This window comes from Podarcis raffonei, chromosome 11 (assembly GCF_027172205.1).
Source record: "Podarcis raffonei isolate rPodRaf1 chromosome 11, rPodRaf1.pri, whole genome shotgun sequence".
Classification (NCBI taxonomy): domain Eukaryota; kingdom Metazoa; phylum Chordata; class Lepidosauria; order Squamata; family Lacertidae; genus Podarcis; species Podarcis raffonei.
In genome coordinates, this window is record NC_070612.1 from 20,865,949 (window position 1) to 20,886,826 (window position 20,878).

At 45.7% G+C, this 20,878-nt stretch overlaps 1 protein-coding gene across 8 annotated transcripts in view; it reads left to right on the forward strand.

Moving 5' to 3' along the window:
• Nucleotides 1–4,938: 4,938 nt before the first annotated feature.
• PARP8 (poly(ADP-ribose) polymerase family member 8) overlaps nt 4,939–20,878 on the forward strand; it is a 157,523-nt gene continuing 141,583 nt past the window's right edge. For 4 of the 8 annotated variants that reach the window (XM_053407927.1, XM_053407932.1, XM_053407929.1 and 1 more), the window contains exons 1-2: nt 5,759–5,958; nt 6,918–6,978. In XM_053407927.1, the coding sequence (XP_053263902.1) occupies nt 5,868–5,958; nt 6,918–6,978 (152 nt within the window). In that variant the 5' untranslated portion in view covers nt 5,759–5,867. Of the gene's footprint in view, nt 5,055–5,758; nt 5,959–6,917; nt 6,979–20,878 lie in introns of those variants that run through there. The other 4 variants (XM_053407930.1, XM_053407931.1, XM_053407934.1 and 1 more) reach the window with 2 other exon arrangements.

The following is a 20,878-nucleotide window of genomic DNA, read 5'->3' on the forward strand; positions in this document are numbered from 1 at the left end:
AGAGAAGAGTATATATTGTTACTTCAATGGAAACAAGATTTATACTGTTACTTAAATGGAAACAAGGTGTTTATGTTACTTATATGGAAACAGGAAGATTTAATAACAAAACAAAATGCAGAGCTAGTGTTGCCTGCCAACATAGATCTCCCTGCCCTTTCTTTATGTCAGTCTCCTTTGCTCAATGTTACTTTTCTCCTGCCCCAGCACTTTCAGGCATTGGACGAGTAGGAAATTAATTTAACAATACTTTCACTGAGCCCTCAGCTGGGGTCAAAGTAATCTGGTCTGCAGTCAAGGATGGAGAACGCCAAGGGAGCTGTTCACATATGCAGTTCTGCAGTCATAAAAATGTGTCTGTGAACATAAGAACTTCTTTGCTGTACCAGACCAAGATCCATCTAGTTCAGTATTTTACTCCGAGTGGTGACTAGCAGATGCCTATGGAAGCATGACTCTGGTGGCTTTCCTTCATTGTCTGTTCCTAGTATTCAAGAGTGTACAAGTGGGACACGCAACAAAATGTTGCAGCATGGACAGCTCCAGTTCAGGGTTGCAGCCAGCCAGCCAGCCAGCCATGCCTTCTTCCAGGAAGCTCTCTTATATTTCTCCTTCCATCTGAGTTTTCTGCAGAATTTCGAGAGACATGTACAGACTTATCACTTTTGCAGACGGGGCAAGGACAAGGGACTGCATACTATTAGAGATCTGAAATTTTTAGGCAATATATCTAGCCCAGCTGGCAAATGTGCATGCAAACTTTTTGCCTGGGGCAATGCAAGACCTAGAGCAGTGAGCTGACTTGCAGGATCTATTTTGTTTTTCTTTGTGTGCAGTCATTTTATTGCTGTCATTGTTAAACAACCGGGAGTAAGAAATTCTTGACGACCTACTGGAAATCATAACAGCAGATCTGCATGCACACCATGCCTTGAAAGCACACAGCTTTCCCCAAAGAATCCTGGGCATTTATCCCTCACAGAGCTACAATTCCCAGAACCTTCACATGCTTACAGTTCTCAGAGGGAAGCCATGTGTTTCAAATGTCCTTGACATGAGTGGTATGGTTCCAACACCTTCTGCCCACCCCTGGCTTAGAGGAAACCTCCTGGACCGGCCAAAGACAATGAAACTATGTTTCATCACCAACAATTTGCTACCCTTTCATGACCCCCAAAAGCAGCTGCCTGAGGCCGCCTGCTCACTTGCCTAATGGTAGAACCAGGCACACCCCTTGTTCCTGAGGAACATAGGAAGCTGTCTTACATTGAGCCAGAGACCCTGGTCCATCTCCGTCTGTATTGCCTACATGGCTGACTCCAGAGTTGGCTCTCCAGAGTTTCATACAGAAACCTCTCGTAGTCCCACCTGGAGATACCAGGGATTGAACCAAGAACCTCCTGCACGCAAAGCAGATGCTCTACCACTGATCCACATGCCTTCACCCAAACTATGGTGCCCTAGTTGTGTTCTAGCCAGTGGCTCACTCTTTGTTAGCCTACAGTTTCATTTTCTCTCCTAGCCAGTGGTGCATTTGCTGCTTAATCTGCCTCTTCCCCACAGAGGCTGAAGGCATTTTGACACATAGCATTGAAAAGTGCTATGTGCATTTCCTGTGTTTGCAAATCAACTATACACCCTTCATTTAAAAATGACCTCTTCCTGTTTCTTGTTGAGCTTTAATCACAATCTCTCTCTCTCTCGCACACTAATAGCTTGCCTCTTCACACATTGCATTTTTTTTTTTAAAAAAAAGGGGCACGCCAAATATTTTTCAGGTATACATCTAACAACAGCCCTACTGGGGCATTTGGCCTGACCATGCAAGGGCAAAAAAAGTAGTCAAAGTGGTTTTGCCTGGCAAGCGGCAGTGAGAATACAAGGCGACCATTTGAATTTTCCACAATACCCTGGAGTGTTAGGGACATCCCGGGAATTAAACTGGTAGCTCACAGACCCAAAGGCATCAGGGCTGGTGGGCCATGGGAGCTGTCTAAGGGTGCTGGGTGATGATGTTCAGCCTTTGCAAATGGGACATAACAGGTAACAGCAGAAAAGTCAGATCTTCTGCCACGGCTTAAAGTTTGAACAAGTAGACACATTCAGCTGCTGGTAAGAGGCCACAGAAATCAAGTGTAAAGAAATCAAGTGGCCTACATGCAGGTGATAAAGAAAAACCCTGGGGTGTGGATTTAGTCCACTGCCCAGCTCATCTGGGTACCACTCCCTGTGGGTCTCTCCGGTCAGCAAAAGAAGGAGTCTCAAAGCCAAGTTAAAGAAGCAAACAGTGGTCAGTAGACCTGATCTTTATTTGTTGCAATAAGGTTGAAACACACAAATAGTAGGAATCCCATGCATAGGATTGCATGAACTTTTAAGACCTCTCCCCATTTCCCATAATACATTTTTCAACAGCATCATCAATGCATCACAAATATGTCACCAAGTAGGAATGTTTGGCATGTAGAAACATGAGCTGGTCACCCACCCCTGTCAATAACCCCAGTTCCCAACACCTTTTAACTACCCTCTTCCCCTAAGAATAATAAAAGTATTTACACATCCCCCTAGCTGCAAGGCTTTGTGTGCTTCTCATTTGAAAGTATCAGGATTCAATCCACCATCCAATGGATTTCTGTCTGGGATGCTGCTGCCCTTGATTGCCTCCTGCCTTCTATTGTGTGGCTAAGTTCACACCTTGTAAAGGGGCAAGGAGTATGTAACCTTATGCTTAAGGGATTATGGAGGCAGGGGGAGCCCTGGATTCCCCTTTTCCAGAGGAGTCATTAGGCATTGGCACCAAGGAAATCAGTTAAAATGTTGAATTTTGGCAATTATTAGATTCTATATTGGATAGTCAGAGGAAACAGTACGATACATGGCTTATTGCTACCATTTTAGAGACTACTTTTCTGAGCCTCTTTTCTGTTGCGTATGTATGGTGCTTGTGTCAATGGTCATTGTCCTGGCCTTAGTTAGAGGCTGTGGTGGGGACTTGGGATTTTTGGGGGGAGTTGTTTAACTGCCCCCCCATTCCTGGTTTCAACACAGGTGTGAACCAAATCCAGGTGAGCTATAAAGGTCTCTTTAGTGTCATATGCAAAATTCTTGCAAGGCCCTGGATGTTGCGGGGTTCCTGGGTCTATGGATTTTGTAAGGCTGACATAAGGAAAGTCATGCTGGATCAGGCAAATTGCCCATCTAGTTCAGCATCCTGTTCTCAGAGTGGCCAACCAGATGCCTGTGGGAAACTCTCTTCTCCTGGGATTTCCAGCATCTAATATTCAGAAAACTGTGGAGGTAGATCATAGACATCATGGCTAGAAGCCACGGATAGCCTTATTCTCCATGAATGGGTCCTGTCCTTTAAAGCCATCCACGTTGGAATGCATGTGACTTCCACTGCTGGTAAAAGTCCTACCACATAGACTCTGCTATGTATAAACACATTTGCTATGTGGGGTGACCCATTCACATGCCTGAACTTGATGGAGCACACACCAAAGAGTTAGGCAGACACCCATCATGGCAGTCGCATCTGGCTTGGCCCCAAGGCTGTGCTTAAGTTACGAGCACTAAAGGCCAGGAGAACTGATTTCAAGGCCCACTTTATATAGGATTCAGGGCAGGCATAAAAGCCCTTCCTTGTTTAAACTTCCGAAGTGTGACCAGTAACATGTCTGTCTTTGTTATATCTCACCTATTTCTCTTTTCTCCCCCTCCAACTTTTTCTGCTCACAACAATTATGTGAGGTAGTCTGGGATGAGAAGGGGTGCTTAACCCATGGCTACCCAGGAAGCTTCAGGGCCAAGTGAGAATTTATTTATCACAGTGATCACCTTTAGAATTGTAGAGTCCTAAGAGACCATGGGGGACGCAGGTGGCGCTGTGGGTTAAACCACAGAGCCTAGGGCTTGCCAATCAGAAGGTTGGGGGTTCAAATCCCCACGATGGGGTGAGCTCCCACTGCTTGGTCCCTGCTCCTGCCAACCTAGCAGGTCGAAAGCATGTCAAAGTGCAAGTAGATAAATAGGTACCGCTCCGGCGGGAAGGTAAACGGCGATTCCGTGTGCTGCTCTGGTTCGCCAGAAGCAGTTTAGTCATGGTGGCCACATGACCTGGAAGCTGTATGCCAGCTCCCTCAGCCAATAAAGCGAGGTGAGCACTGCAACCTCAGAGTCAGCCACGACTGGACCTAGTGGTCAGGGGTCCCTTTACCTTTAAGAGACCATGGGGGTCATCTAGTCCAATCCCCTGAAATGCAGGTAACTTTTGCTCAAGGTGGGTCTTGAATGCATGGCTTGGAGATTAAGAGCCTCATGCTTTACCAACTGAGCTATCCTCACAACAACCCTGTGAGGCAGGTAAAGCTGAACAAACTGAACAATGAGACCAGCCAGGAAGCTTCATGGCTGAGTGGGGATTCAAACCCTGATCTCACAGGTCAGACATCAAGCCAGGACAAGGATACCTTACACAGGTATATGCAGGGGTGTTAACTCCAAAAAAATACTGGGGGGCTCAGCTAAGCCCCGCCCCGTATTATCGATCACATGATGGTGCACGCCATCTGAATGTCAATGTCCATCGACTGGGGGAGGCAGCCCCCTCAAATCTTTTATTGGAGGACCTCAGCCCCGGGGAGTTGGACATCCAGACGATGCCACACTCCAACTCCCAAGAGCCCCGGCCAACACGCCCAATGGTCAGGGACGACGGGCTTTGCAGGCCAGCAGCCCCTGAAGGGCCACAGGTCCGTCCCCTCCCGCCTCTACCCCCCCCCCCCCGCTTGGCCGCGCCGAGGCCTAACCTAACCCAACCCAGGATCCTCAAAGGGCAGCGCAGGAGCTGGCGGGACTCGCGCGCAAAGGAGCCTTTTTTGCCCCGCGCCCACCACGAACCGCCTCCTCTTCTCCCGGCTGCTCCCCGAGGGAGCCACCTCTCCCGGGAAGAGCCGCCTGGCAGGGGAGCGCGGCGGCCGCTCGCCTGGAGACCTCTCCGCCTCCTCCTGCTGCTCCTCCGCCTCCACCGGCTCCGGCGTCGGCGAGCAACAGTACGTGTGGCGGGCGGAGTGTCTGGGCTGGGAGCGGCGGCGGCGGCGAGGGGAGGGGTTTGCGGCTTGGCGTCGCTGCAGAAGTGTCGGCCTCTCGGGGAGCCGCCACTGTGCGCGCGCGGGTGGATGCCGACGGGGGAAGAGCCTCGCTCGCCCGCCTGCCGCTTCCAGCTGCTGCCGCCGCCGCCGCCGCCGAGGCTTCTTGGGGGCTGCTCTCCTTTCGCCTCCTCCTCCTCCTCCTCCTCCTCTCCTCCTTGTCAACATCTCTCCCGCCCCGCGGTGGCGGAGGGGAGCCGGGATGTGAAGCCTCCGGTTCCGATTCGGTGGGCTCTGCCTCGATCTCCCGGGTGCTGCTGCTGCTGCTGCTGCCGCCTGGCTGCCTTCCCCCCGCGGTTCCCCGAGCGCCAGGATCCCTCTCGACCCCCTGACTCTCGGATCTATTGTCGAAGCCGGGAGGAGGAGGAGGAAGAGCAGGAGGAGGAGGACATCGCTCTGCACATCTGGGCGAGCGCATCTGGGCATGCAACATCGACCTTTCCTCCGGGGTGGGGAGCAAACAAGGAGGAGGAAGACCTTTCCCCCCTCGCCTTCTGGCTATTTTTCTTTCCCCGCTAACCCCCCATCCTTCCTCGGAGGTTTCCATCTTTTAACTGCCTCTTAACACTGGCAGAGAAGGAAGGAAGGAAGCCAAAGAGCGAGCGAGGAAGGAGGTGGTGGTGGTGGAAGAGGAGGTGGCGGCGGCGGGGTTGGAAATCCGAAGGCTGCTCTTTTTTTTTCTTTTTTAATTTTTTTCCTCCCCCAGGGATTTAGTTCATGGGGATGTGTTCAAGGCAAGAGAGGATTCAGAAGGATATTGACATTGTGATCCAAAAGTGCAAGGCGGAAAAGGACTGCCTGTTTGCAGGTGAGTTTGCCAGCCGCTGCTCTTGGTTCTTCCTCGATGCCCCCCACTCCCGCGCCCATGAAATGCTTTCGGGCGTGTGTGGTTTTTTTGGGGGGGGGTGTTCTTTTGGTGTCGCCTCCCCCCCTCCAAATGGCATCACGATTCTCTGTTGACAGTTCTCTGTGAGAACAACGCTGATCTTTTCCCTCCTGAAAGCTTGCAAGGATCTCTCCCTCCTTACCCCCACCCCGTCACATACAGACACGCACACACAACACTAATGCTCTGTGGGGCACCTAAGTGAACCTCAAGCGCTGGATGCTTTCCTCAGTTAGGTTGCCTTTTGATCTATTTGGTCAGATCTTCCATCTGATTGATTTCTCAAGAGTCTCCCCCGTTTTGTTTTTTGGTGTGTGTGATCAGCAGAGCTAAACAAAAACAAATATATATATATATATATTTTTAAAACCCCAACACAAAACTGTGTCCATATTTTGTGTGTATGGGGAGCAGGCTGATGGTGGCATAGAAGAAGGCTTCTTCCAGGGTGGAACTTGAGAGATTATTATCTACAGATGTCCAGAGCTGGGCTGTCTTCCTTTTTGTGATCTCTCTCTCTCTCTCCACCCCATCTCTCCCTCCTCAATATTTGGCTTGTTGCTTTCCTCTATGATCATTACTTGCAATGTTTAATATGCGTTTAGCAGTCTGGCTTGTTGCTGCCTGTTGCCTTTACTGACAATGGAAATTCTTTCCGTTGCCATAGTACCGAGGCAGCACTTGTTGCAGGGAGGGGAGGGGGGTTCCTGCTGTAACATTATTTCTCTCTCCACCCCCCCCCCACTTCAGACTAATCCCTGTGCCCATATTGGTGGCCGGCTGGGGGTGGGCTGAACACGAGAAGCAAGTTCACACGCCAGGCGTCATGCACAAAACGAACAATAAGCGTTCAGCAACAACACAGCTCTTTTGTGTTTCAGATTTCAGATACGCAGATTCCACTTTTACCTTCACCTACGTCGGAGGATCCAAAAGGTATGAGTAAGTTGAAGCAGCTTAATTACCTTTGACTCTCTATTGATTCCAAACCAGCTTGTATCCAGTAAGTTAAGAATTCTCCCCCCTCCTTTTTCCCCTTTGAAGATAGTGTTGATGCCTTGAGGCTTCTTTTGGAAGAAATATTGGTCTGGAAACAGGTGTTCTGTGGGGCGATGATTCGTCATCAGAGGCTCATTGATCAAGGGCTCTGCTCTTGCTTGTTTTGCCTTTCCTTGCTCTTGCTCTGAATATATGCAGGGTTATTTTCGACAGGTGTAGAGGGAGGTGGATCACCAGAACAGAAAGTAAGTGTTTTGAGAGGCGTGGGTGTAGAAGAGAGCACAGTCAGGAATGAGTAATGTTTGTAGTGCAATGCCCATGGAAATTCAGATCCCGTGTCAACCATCAGCAAAAGTAAAAGGAAGTAATGACAGCAGCGAAGGCAAGGCTGCAATACGTTAACACTGTATGCAATTTTCTGTGTTAATGCTGCAGATAATTGAAATAAGGGGGGGAAATATTCAATAAAGTTTATGGTGCATATAACTATCACTTCTTTAACAGCTGAGCAATGAACCAATTAACTGTGACACACTTTGAAGTTATTCACAGTTGGTGGACATTGTTTTGGCTACAGTAATCTTCACTTCATTGAATAAATCTCACCCTGTGTTTCATTTTTTATATATAAAAAAACCCTGCAACAGCTATGTAATTTTTTTATTGCATAATGTGCTGTATTAATGGGCAAAGAGGCTTGGCTGCAAGGCAGAAGGACTTTCAAAGGAAAAGCTGTTGCCCATTGTCTAGATTAAGTTGCTTTTTGTGGTGTTATGTTGAGAGACTGACTAGGTTAACATTATCCCTCAAATATCAGGAGCGAGTGGTGAGTTTTGAAATGGAAGCCAATCTTGGTGATAGTTTCAGCAGTTCATATCTGCTTTTTGTGTATACATGAAAGCAGATTTTGGTGATAGTTCCAGCAGTTCCTACCTGGTTTGTGTGTGTGTGTGTGTGTGTGTGTGTGTGTGTAAAATATTTTCGAGTGATCTCTGTAGAAGGACAATACATTGAAGTTTTATGAGAACAAGGTGCCAAAAGACTTTTTTCCAATTAGAATTGTCCCCCATACACCTGCTTTTCTACCCATGGGGCTAATTTGGGCAGTATATGTGGGAGGCAGTGGAAGACAGAAGTGCCTGGCGTGCTCTGGTCCATGGGGTCATGAAGTCGGACACGACTAAACGACTAAACAACAACAACAACATCTTTCTGTCTGCAGGTGGAAAAACAGTTGGGTCAATTTTGACTGGAAAAAGTAGCACAAGGGGGGAAAATGGTTAAGGGTAACCAAGGGTCTGGAAAACAAGCCTTATGAGGAACAGTTGTGGGAGTTGGGTATGTTTAGTCTAGATAAGATGAGACTAAGAGGAGATAGGATAGCCATCTTCAACTGTCTAAAGGGCTGTCACATGCAAGATGGAGCAAGCTTGTTTTCTCCTGCTCCGGAAGGTAGGACTCAATGGCTTCAAGTTACAAGAAAGGAGATCCAGACTAAACATCAGGAAGAACTTTAAATGGTAAAAGCCGATCTCTCCTTCCTTGGAGGTTTTTAAGCAGAGATTGGATGGCCATCAATTATGGATGCTTTAGCTGAAATTCCCACATTGCATGAGGTTGGACTAGATGACCCTTAGGATCCTTTCCAACTCTTCAATTCTATGATTTTATGATTCTAAGCAACACCCCCAACACACACACACACACACACACACACACACACATCATATTTGAAGTCCCTGCCAGGTTGGATTTCAGTTTCAGCATCTTAACTACTTCAGGACTCTGGCCTGCATTCTTCAGATTAAACTGTATTTATCCATCGCTATATCACTCCAGCCCAATCCATAGCCCTATCATATGCAGAGCTAGGCACACCTAGATAAGTGGTCCTAGGCTGATGGACCCAACTGTTCATAAGATGAGGTTGCTGGTGAGAACTTCCGGCAAAAGGTTCCCATGAGTTACGGTACTCTTTAGGGTTGCACCTTGGTCATTTCTGTCTGCCTTGTGGGGCAGGAGTTTAGCTTGTTGTTAAATGCTAAGGGCACCTTCCCTTCTGAATCTGCAGCCTAGATGTGCTTAAAAAGCGGTTCGGTGGAATTGTTTCAGATTTAAAATGATTGGCAGCTTGATCCTAAGTACATGAGCACTGTAATCAGACTTTGTAGCCATTCTTGTAGGTGCTGTTGCAACAGCCAAACTTGTGTTGTGACAGCTATTGTGGCACCTTGTGTGACACAAGCTGGTCAGAGTTGGATTGCTCCAGTATGTTTGTTTCCTCGACATCATTGGTGCACATATGTGCTAGTGAGAGGAGCTGGTGGTCCAGTTCACAGGTCCGAGGATGACACATCTGAGGTCAAAAACAAAACCTTTCTGAATTGTTTCTATGCAATGCAAAGACTGCCTCATCTAACTAAGGCTTGCTGTTGATTGCATCCCCGATAAGAAAGCAGCATCTGCAATCAGCTTCCAGCAGTGGACAAGGGGACATGTGGACTTCTTTTTCCGACTCTGGTTCTCCACTTTGTACTTTGACTGGCAGTGGGCTCTCCAGGGTCTCAGTCCAAGGTCTTCCTGATCATCTGCTACCTGATTCTTTTAACCCAGGGCTGGCCAACGTGATGCATGTATGGCGTGTGTTGCCTTTTTGATGGTGCTTTCCTGGTGTTCTGGGACTCTAGTTCTCAATAGGCCAGGCCAGCATGGTCAAAAGTCAGGGATAAATGGGAGCTGTTGTTGGACTACATCTGTGAGGCTCCAAATTGTTTTAACAAGAAATGCCAAGACTTGAACCTGAGGTTTTCTGATTGCAAAATGTGTGCTGTATCCCTGAGTTGTGATCCCTTTTCTAGTGGCTAATAGCCATTGCTAGGCTTGCCTTCCATCAGTGTGTCAGATTCCTTTCAAAGCTGCCTAAGCCAATGGCTATCACATCTTTGGGTGGTGAGTTATGTAGTGTGTGAAGATTTCCTATTGTTTGTCCCAAATCTCCCATTGTGCAACTTCATTGGATCCCCCTGGATTTTTGCACTGTGAACAGGGATGCTTGAGGAATTCCTTCTTTGTGAATTCCAGTATCAGTTGACCTGATCTACAACTCAAGGATGAATGTGCAGATCAGAATGCACTTTTCTGGTGACTTTTGCAATTCTCCAATTTTTTTGTGATGCCAAAATGCATATAATATGTTACTTTTGAGATAAGATATGTTCAGAAAAGCAAACTCAGAATGTGCATTCAGAAGTACATATTTTGTGAGAAAACGTGTTCACACACAATTTTTAATACTTTTTTTTAAAAAAGGCATCAGTTAAATAAGCTATCAGAGTGAGAAAAACCTTTCCCACTTTTTAGACACATAATTTTATAATACTCTGTGACGTTCACTCATAGTGCTCTTTTTCAACTAAAAGCCCCAGAATGCCATAGATTTTCTTTATAGGAGTAGGGCATTTATTTGGAAATAGCCCCATAAATTCCAATAGAGTAAGCAATACAGTGGTACCTTGGGTTACAGACGCTTCAGGTTACAGACGCTTCAAGTTACAGACTCCGCTAACCCGGAAATAGTACCTCGGGTTAAGAACTTTGCTTCAGGATGAGAACAGAAATCGCGCAGCAGCGGTGTGGTGGCAGTGGGAGGCCCTATTAGCTAAAGTGGTGCTTCAGGTTAAGAACAGTTTCAGGTTAAGAATGGACCCCCAGAATGAATTAAGCTCTTAACCCGAGGTACCGCTGTACTTTCCTTCCTAGTAAATATGTTCAGTATCGGGAGTAATATGTTGAAGATGCTATGAGTACATTAATGAGAATAACTTTCTATTACCCCAATTTAGCTATGGCAATAAGTTTAAATGCCAGTTACTTTTGCTATATGTTAGTGACAAACACGGTTTTATATTCCCAGCACAGGACAAATAGATGTGATTTCAGTCACAGGTGAGGTTTTTGAATGGGCGAAGTCTGCTATGAGAGGGGTTTGGAAATTGTGGTCTGTGGAGCTACATGGTGGTCTAACGGGAGCTACATTCAGATGGTCTGTGGTGTGTCAGTGAATTTGCAGTTGACGACAAGAGGCAGCAGATCCATCACATTAAATGTTGCTATTGATTTTTAATTGGGTTCCTTTTTTGCGCTTCTTCGTTTCTTCTATTACATTTTATTGTATTACCATTCAAATCCTATGGAATTGAAAATGTAGTAAAATAAAATGCAGTCTATCTGGAGTAAAGGAAGCAATAAAAGTACAATTTAAAATCATACAGCATCTAGCACAGTGCATTACAATTGCTACAAAAGCTAGAAAAATTATTAAGTGGTCCTCCAGTGATTTTCAAGCGGTCCATGGTTGGTGGGGAGTATGGCAACCGCTGTCCTATGAAATGCAAACTGTTGTCTTAGGTTACAATTCAAAACAAGAGTTACAGTATAATCCTAAACATATTTACTCAGTAGTAGGACTTCCTTCCATGCAAACGTGCATATGATTTCAGACTGAAGTGTGTGTAAGAGTGAAATTTTTAAAGCATGTTTACTCAGAAGTAAGGCCAACTGTGTCCAATATGACACACTCGCTGGTGTGTTAGGATTGCAGCCTTAGGCTGCAGTTCTGTGGAAACTTATTTGGAAGTACTGTAAACCCCTTTGTAATCAACGGGACTTACTTTTGAGTGCAAAGGATCGATTCACACATCTGTTGAAATCCCTGAACTTAAGGTGTTTGTCTTGGACTGTGTACTGATGGGTGTGTGTGTATCTACAATAAAGTTTAAAATGTTTATCTAGTGGAAAAAGCACTAGATTTGAGAGTGTTTTCAGATTTCACAAGATACTGGAATTCACATTAGGGTGTTTAACCTCACAGCTTTAGGTCCTTTAGCTTCAAGCAAGAAACAAATGCAAACAGCATTTACAATTACAATTAAATTTCATAACCAAGGAAGTTAATGCATTTGCTTTCTCATCAGCAATTTTAGAGATGCTCTGTACGGATGATCAATAGCTCAAGGCTGGGACTCAAATGACCTTTTAGGTGCTGTGTGATTTATCGTGAAAACTCTTGCAACATTTTTAGTACTCAGATGGGTGCTGGTGATTTGGTTTGCTGATTATTATTATTCTTAGATATATGAAATTGGCTCCTAATGATTGTCCTCAGAAGCCAAAATCTCATTCCTTGAACCTGCAATGGGCAATGAGCCTTGTGCTTCAAATCACAGTGGAATGATGATATTGCTAAGCACTCTATTGACTGTTCAAATAACTTCACATTATTATCTTTGTTATCTTTACAGTACTGTTGTGAGATAGGTCAGTTTCAGCTGCCCTGGGACCCTCATTCTCATGTGGGTTAGCTGCTATGCATGCCATCCATGTATTGGCATTTATAGACCTGTCTTGCATCATTGCATGTTCTGCACATACTTGGACATCATTGTGGGACTGGACAGACACATTCTAGGAAGTGGGTACTGAACACCCATTATGCCAAACTCCTGAACCAAGAAATTGTTTTCCCAATTATTTGTGATCGGATTCTGAGTCTGGGAACGACTGGCTTGTGTAACACCACGTAATGAATTTTTGACTGAGTTGAGACTTGAACAGGGAGTTTTCTCACTTACGTTCTTAGCCACCATACTATACCAGCGTCCCAGAATTATTATTGTTTTTCTGCATGGGCAGTCCTCAAGCGTGGGAGATCATAATGTGTGAACTGGGCTACAGCAGTTAAATGCTAGGAGCAATTTCCATGATTGTAGCAGCTGGATGTGGTGTCATTAGAATCACAGCCATGCTGTTGACTGCCTCTGCCATTGCCTAGCTTATTCCTTCTGTTTCTCCCCAGAAGATCAGGGCTGTTTGGATGAAAAGAGAAAAGGTGTGTGTGTGTGTGTGTGTGAGAGAGAGAGAGAGAGAGAGAGGGAATTTGAGGTCAGTTAACAAATTCAGAAACACATTAACACCCTTCCTTTTCACACTTCTGGCTTTTTCTAACCCTCTCTGCACCAGGGCAAATCCTCATTTCACAGAGGGCAGGGAAGGGATTACCTTTAAACGGCAACACCTCCTTTTAGTGGGCAGAGAGAAAAGGGAAATGAAAGAATAGGCAACAGAGATTAAAATAAAGACTGCAGCCAGTTTGAGCCAGTTTTGCCGTACTGAGAGATGATTTAGCTATAGTATAGCTTTGCTTCTGCTGCCAATGGCATATGATCTCCAGGGACTCAGCTACACTGGCAAAGAGAAAGCGCTTTATAGGCATTGTATATGCATTATAACACTGTGACACCAGAAGGCGCTATAGAGTTCTGTTTTTGCAAACCCAATTCCTCATAAAATTTTTACAATGTCTTTAACTGAAATGCTTCTTCGATGTGTTGAGATCCAACCCAGGAGATGGACAGGGCTTGCATTATCAGTGTAATAGTAAAAGCTTTACTAGTTGGTAAGATAAATGGGCAAAGCAATCCTAACCCACAGAAGTCCACCCGAGGAGGGTTAGGTTGGGGTGGAACTGCTGTTTCATTGAATGTTCTATCCACTGCAGCTAGGCTCCCAGCACCCCAAATAAATCTCCAGAAATATAGATGTCCCACTAAGAGTACAGCTCCTTTCAGGGGCATGGCAGAGTATTGATCAAGAAGCAGCAGCTACTTATCCCCTGACTCCTGTGTTAAAAATCAAATCCTTCTGCACTGGTCTTTGCATCTGTCTTGTCTATAGCTCAGGATAGCTCAGTCAGTGTGGCATGAGAGTCTTAATATCAGGCTTGTGGGTTCGAGCCCCATGTTGAGCAAAAAAATTTTCTGCATTCCAGGGGGTTGGATTAGATGACCCTTGTGGTCCCTTGATTCTATGACACGTGGGACTAGCGGGGAGGAGTCACTGTGCCGTAAGTTGGGGTGAGCAAACAGCAGCTTCCATTTGTAAATTGGAGTGCAATTTGAAGACTCCAGAAATCTGCTCACTTTTAAAGCTCTTGAAAAGAAGTGTCCGCCTATAATATGCATTCAGCAGGTCCTCCAGCAGCAGAGGCATGGGAGTGGTGGAGGTAATGGGGCTTCTTGTGTCCCACTCTATGCAGCTGCCCTAGGATTTATGGTGCTATTACCACTGCCAACAGCATGCCAGGTGGGCAGGAAACCAGGTGAGCAGGTGAGGGGATTGGAGAGGAAGGGTTTGTGTGTTCAGAACACTGAAATGACTTTGTTCCTGCATCTACTTGTAAGAAAGAGTTCATCCAACTTTTTTTTTGCTTTCCATGGTATCGTAGAATTTGTGGGCTTCCGCAAGACAGTTTATTGCGGAGTTGGAACTAATTGTGCGTGCAGGCTTCTCACAGTGTCAACACAATGCCCCATATTAGTTTTGCATTTAAACTGGATCTGCTGTTTCCCAGGAAAATCCAGCATTAGCTCAGAATTCAGTAATGGTCACCTTGGAAACAGCGTTATATTTTATCAGAGCAACTTGCAAAGGCCGAAGCTGAAACATTTTGCTGTCAGAATTTAGCAATTCTGTTTTGTCAGTCAGTGTAAAAATATATATGGTTTTAGTGATTAACTGCACCCTACCAGGATCCAAGGGGACGCGGGTGGCGCTGTGGGTAAAAGCCTCAGCGCCTAGGGCTTGCCGATCGAAAGGTCGGCGGTTCGAATCCCCGCGGCGGGGTGCGCTCCCGCTGCTCGGTCCCAGCGCCTGCCAACCTAGCAGTTCGAAAGCACCCCCGGGTGCAAGTAGATAAATAGGGACCGCTTACCAGCGGGAAGGTAAACGGCGTTTCCGTGTGCGGCTCTGGCTCGCCAGAGCAGCGATGTCACGCTGGCCACGTGACCCGGAAGTGTCTGCGGACAGCGCTGGCCCCTGGCCTCTTGAGTGAGATGGGCGCACAACCCTAGAGTCTGTCAAGACTGGCCCGTACGGGCAGGGGTACCTTTACCTTTACTTACCAGGATCCAAAAGATACTTGTCTGATGCTTTCATATGTGTCCCTCTGTCTGGTAAATCTTGATTAAAAGAGTGCTGGAAATTGTAGCTCTGCAAGGCATAAACTAGAGTTCCCAGGATTCTTTGGGGAAAGTAATGTGCTTTAAATGTGCTTTGTGGAAGCACCCTTTTAGAGTCAGAAGGGATGTTGGTGGTCAGTGCAGGATCAACAATGATGGGTGCAACTAAGCACTTCTGACAGATGGCTGTGCAGCCGTTGCTTAGAGAGCTCCAGCAAAGGGGCAGCCTGCATCTCCACAGGCAGTATGTTCCACTGTCAAACAGATCTTGCCCTAAAAAAAAGTTTATCCCAACCTGCCTCCCTGCAATTTCCACCCATTGGCTTAGTCCTGCCCTGTGGAGCGACAGAGAGAACAAGACCGTTCCATCTTTTGTGTGAAGGTCTTTTCACTGCTAAGTTTAGATGTGATTGAAGGCCCTCGAATGCTAAACTGCCAGGAGTTCACATTGTTAAGTTTTCCTTTCACCTGCCTGAGTTAAGCATTTGAAAGTCGATTATAATTCTTGATGCCTGATGCTGAAGAGAGGGGAATTCAAACCGGCTGACTTATGACATTTTTATTAGGATGGATAATGTTGACTCTGTAAAGACCTGCATCCCTTGTGGCCGAGGCAAAGAGAGGTTAGCATTTCTTCCGTGACTGTGTGGCATGTTTCTGCCTGTGAAGGGAATGAAGAGCACTTCCGTCTCAACTGGCTTCGCTCAAGTGCATGCAGGATGGGATTCTCAGGCTGGCTTCCTTCATGATAGGGGAAAAAATATTTTCTCGTTTACTCTACTGTGCCCAGAAGAGAGATTCACAGCTGAAGCTGTATGACCAAAAGGTAAAATTGGCCAAGGCTGATGGGCACAGGTTGACTTTGCATTTTCAGGGATGTTAAATTGAAACAAGCTGCAATAAGTGGTGAATTTGCCTTTTCCACAAAAGTGAGAACCAGTCTTCATATTTTCAAAGTACTGGTTTGTTGGGGTTCCCCTCCCCTTATTTTTATGGTAGAAATTGCCCATTTTATCTTTCTGTTTCATTCCTTGCTGTTAAGATTGCTTTGCCCAATATTAACGATGCATGTCAGATTCTGTGCTTAAAATTGCAGCCTCATGACTACGATCGCATTCCAGCCTGCACATCGGTGGTAGGTGTGCATGTTCTGAATGCTGAAGGTCTCAGGTTCAATGTGTGGATCCTCTAGCTTGTCATGGTTCAGGGAAGAGATCACAGGAAAGAGCCTTTGCCTGAGACCCTGGAGAGCCACTGCTAGTCAAAATAGACAATACTGGCCTAGATGTACAAATCAGCCTCACTGGATATAAGGCAGCTTCTTTTGATTCTTGGAAAGTTTTCCATTCCCCACAGGAAGCCTCCCTGCACATTTGGAGAATGGCTTTGCTGTATTAGACCTTCAAGCTTATCTAATACAGCCTGTTGTTTGACCACCTAGATGCCTAGGGAATCTCATAAGCAGGACATGAAAGGGAGAACAGTTCCCTGGTAACTAGAGATGGGCAAATCTGTCAAGTTTGGTTTCTCCCCATTTCTCATTTTTCCAATCTTAAGTTCAGTTCTCTACATTTTCAAATCGGTTTGCATTTTTTTAAAAATGTCCTCATTAAAATTCTTTTGCATTTTAGTGCAAATTTCTCCTAATGCTCACATTTTTGTATGCGTTTTCCTCTAATACACACTTCTTTCAAATATAATGCATTTATGTAAGTTATTTATGTGCATATATGTGCGCACCTTTCTAATAGATACATTTTTTGCACACATTACTTGGCTGGAGAACTGCACTGCAGAATTTGGAGAAGTTCAAATTTCCAAGGATGGCTGTGTTTTGGTTCTCGTATTGTTTCCAAAAGTGTGAATTAAGTAAGTTCACCTTTAAATGTGAACTGAGTTGAATTTCTCCCAAATCCATCCTAGAAACTAATACTGGCTGGCATATTGCCTCTCAGTAGGGAGTGGCTAACTGATGTTGTTCAGTTGGTGCCAAAGGGCAGGTTCCTGGAAGTTAGGTTCGCTATATGCTGGTAGGATGAAAGACCTAGGAAAACAGGAAATGGCATGTAGGAAGTTGCCTTTATATTGGAGGCAGACCCATGGTCAGTATTGTCTACACAAGGGGCAGCCAAAGTGGTTTCCTCCAGATGGTGTTGGAGTAAGACTCCTGCTATCTCTTGCCATTGGCCATGCTGGCTGGTGTCAATGGGAGCTGGAGTTCAGCAGCACCACATTGACTCTGTCAGGTCTACACTGACTGGCAATGGTTCTTCAAGATTCAGATGGGGTCTTCTCTCCTGGTCCTACCTGAAGATGCTGGGGATCAAACCTGGAACCTTGTGCATGAAAACCACATGCTCTTATCACCAAGTTATAGTCCTTCCCCAAAAGGATAGTGTTTGGCACAAGGTCACCTGGTGAACTTCATAGCTGAATGGGTATTAGAAGGTCTCATCCATCTTAATTTGGTGCAGTAACCATTGCACCACATCCATTCCCTTTGGCGGCATCACTGTGGCCATGCAGAGTCATGGATTCCCTAGCAATTAATTGCCCAGGGCCTGATCTCAAAAATAGCAATGCAATGAAATTATTCGGGCAGGTAAGGAAAAGGCTTTATTCACCCTAGTTTCTGCACAGGATCTAAGCCTGTAGTTTTGCTGTCATTTCAGTTCTGGCTTCCCGTAGAGCCCAGCATGCGATTTTGGTGGTTGGATCAATAAGAACATCTTTACTCATAAACGGTATTGAGCTGCAATATTGTGGAAATTACGTGACAATCAGATTTAGACTGGACATAAATATGGGCAAAGCAGGGCTGGCATTTGAAGGAGTTTGTCATCCCCCCAGCTCCCACTTCAAATAAAGTTAAAGGAAGAAAAAAGAAAATCTCCTGTGGAGCTCAAGTCTGTGAATTGCATGGATTATCATAAATAATCCTTTCCCTGTGAGGCTTGAGTAATCATTTTTTGGCTGTCTGACTGGCCAGGCACTGCTTCATTTTTCGAAAAACGATCTGCGTTCACATTTCTGAATTATTGGAGTTGTTTGACAGGCCTGAAGTGTTTGCTGGTTTAGGAAGACTGTAATTAGGAATTTATTAGTCGAGAACATCTTTGTGGGATAATCTGGGCACTAAATATGGAACAGGACTGTATAGCAATTTTGATAATTTTTAAACTGCCATTTTTGGAAAGCTCTCAGACAAGTTGAGAGATCTCTCCCCCCCCGCCCCCACCCCCATATTGCACGATGCTCAGTCAGGTGCCGTGACAGGGCAAGATTTACTTTCCATTTAAACAGCGGCAGCTTGGCTATTTATTTATTTATTTCCACAGGAACGAAAAAATGACATTTAGAATTGCAACACGTATTTCTGTTGTTCTACTTTGCTGCCCTGCTTTTTGTGGGGTGCTGGCAGTTCCAGAATCCAGAGGACTTTAAGGAGTGCTGATCTGGCACCTTTGCAAAGGATGGCATATTGTGCCCTGGAGTCTGCAGATATTTGTACTCAGTTTACGTAAAATGAAGGCTTAGTACTTCTTTCTTTCTCTCCCTCTCTCTGTCTGCTTTAAACAAGGCTTTCCTGTTAACAAGTTGATTTCTAATGGCCTCTCTGGAGCTGATTCCTGCACGATCAGGGTTTCTAAATCACGCAGGGAGCTGTCACATGACTCCCTTCACCCTTAAACCTGGTGTAGGGCTCTGCATGGAATAACACTGATCTGCCAGGGGCACACCCTTCCTCAGCTGTGAAAGCAGGGGCTGATGGGAGCTGTGGTCTGCCCCATCTGGAGAACACCAGGTTGGTGAAGGCTGCTTTAAAGGTAAAATAAGTACAGTGCTACCTCAGTTTACAAACACTTCTGGTTACAAACACTTCGGGTTACAGACTCTCCTAACCCGGAAGTAGTACCGTGGGTTAAGAACTTTACCTCAGGATGAGAACAGAAATCGCGCACCGGCGGCACGCGTAGCTGTCAATGTTTCCCTTTTTTAAAGGGAAATTCACTTATTCCGAATAGGATTCCTCGCAAGAAAAGGAAAAAGTTGACAGCTATGACGGCACGGCACGGCAGCAGGAGGCCCCATTAGCTAAAGTGGTACCTCAGGTTAAGAACAGTTTCAGGTTAAGAACGGACCTTCAGAACAAATTAAGTTCGTAACCAGAGGTACCACTGTAGTTTCTTAGAAATGGACCACCAGTTTCAGGAGTGGTGCAGTGTGTTTCCCTTAGGCAGTCCCACTTAGTAACCAGCTGTTATTAAGAGGGGAAGGCTGTAACTTACTGGTAGAGCATTTGTTTGTATGCAGGAGGCTTAGTTTCTGGCATCTCCTTGTAGGGTTTGGGAAAAAATCCTGCCTAAAATCCCAGAGAGCATTACACTACTGGACTAGATGGACCAGTGGTCTGACTCAGTACAATACAACTTCCCTAAGTTCTTATCTTCCTGTATTCCTTGTGCACTTGCTTACATGTCCATATCATGAATGTCCAAATGAGGCACATAGCACCTTTCTCCTCAACTCATTTTAAGAATCCTGGCTTTTATATCTATATACTAAAAAGCATATCACATTTTATACACACACACACACACACACACACACACACATATGCATATATATCTATGCAGCCTTCTAAAGAAAGAGGCATTCAAGTGTGAAGTTCCTCAGAACAGCAAACTTATCTGAACCGGAGGTTGCTGGTCTAGTCAATTTCACTATTCCATTTACCTGCATAGAGCCAAGAGAAGTGGTGGTCATAAAAGAATCAGGATGTTGGAGAGCACTCCCATTTCCTCCTGCTAGGAGACTTCATCTCTCAAACACTGTTGTTTGCATATATTTTTTTTGCTGAAGTTGGGCTACTGTTGCAGTAGAAGAAAGCTACTCCTATTGCTTTGTGTAAATACGAATTCTGTACCCAGCCAAAATGTGAGGCAGAAAGCTTATAAGGTGGCATAGACCATGAAATTCCACCATATTCTTCCACCCCCAGTTTTATGTTTCTTGAATGTTCCTGGACTATCGTTTACAATTCTCTTCCACCCAGTCAGTAAAAATGGCAAGATTAATGTGGTTAAGCTTGGATGTTTCCACTCCAAGGTTTAGGTTGGAGAATTAGATTACAGGGGTCGGCAAGACTTACCGGGCATGGACCGGATCACTCCCGCGGAGATCTTCCGTGGGCCGGACTGGTGCAGCGCGACGCTGTAAATCGCATCTGCACATGTCCATGACACTGGAAATCGCTTCTGCGCATGCCCAAATGCCAGAAATCACGCCTGCACAGAAGTGATTTTCAGCGCCACAGACATGCGCAGATGCGATTTTCGGTGTCTGGGCATGCGCAGAAGCGATTTCCGGAGCTGCGAAAGAGAGTCCCTGTGCTGTGCTGCACCAGTTTAGCACAGCGCATGGCGACTTTCTGAGTGGGCAGCTTGGTTCAGGGGTGGCTCATGGGCCAGTTAAGCGACCCTCATGGGCTGCTTCTGGCCCATGGGCCTTAGGTTGCTGACCTCTGGATTAGAACCTGTGGCCTGCCAGAAGATTTGGAACTTCTGCTGCCATCAGCCCCAGCCAGCATGGCTAATGGTCAGAGATGATGGGCCCCATGACCCACCTTCTGGTTTAGGTGGTGGTGTGTTTGCAAGGCCTACTGCTTCATTCAGCTCCTCACAGGTTTGCTTTCCCTTAAAAGAAAATGGTGTCAGGGTTCTGTTACATGCATTAGCATCTAACATGGAGCTAGCTAGGCTCATTTACATTGTCAAGGAACTGGCTTTTGCCAGAAAATATATTTTTCTTAGTTATTGGTAAAGGCC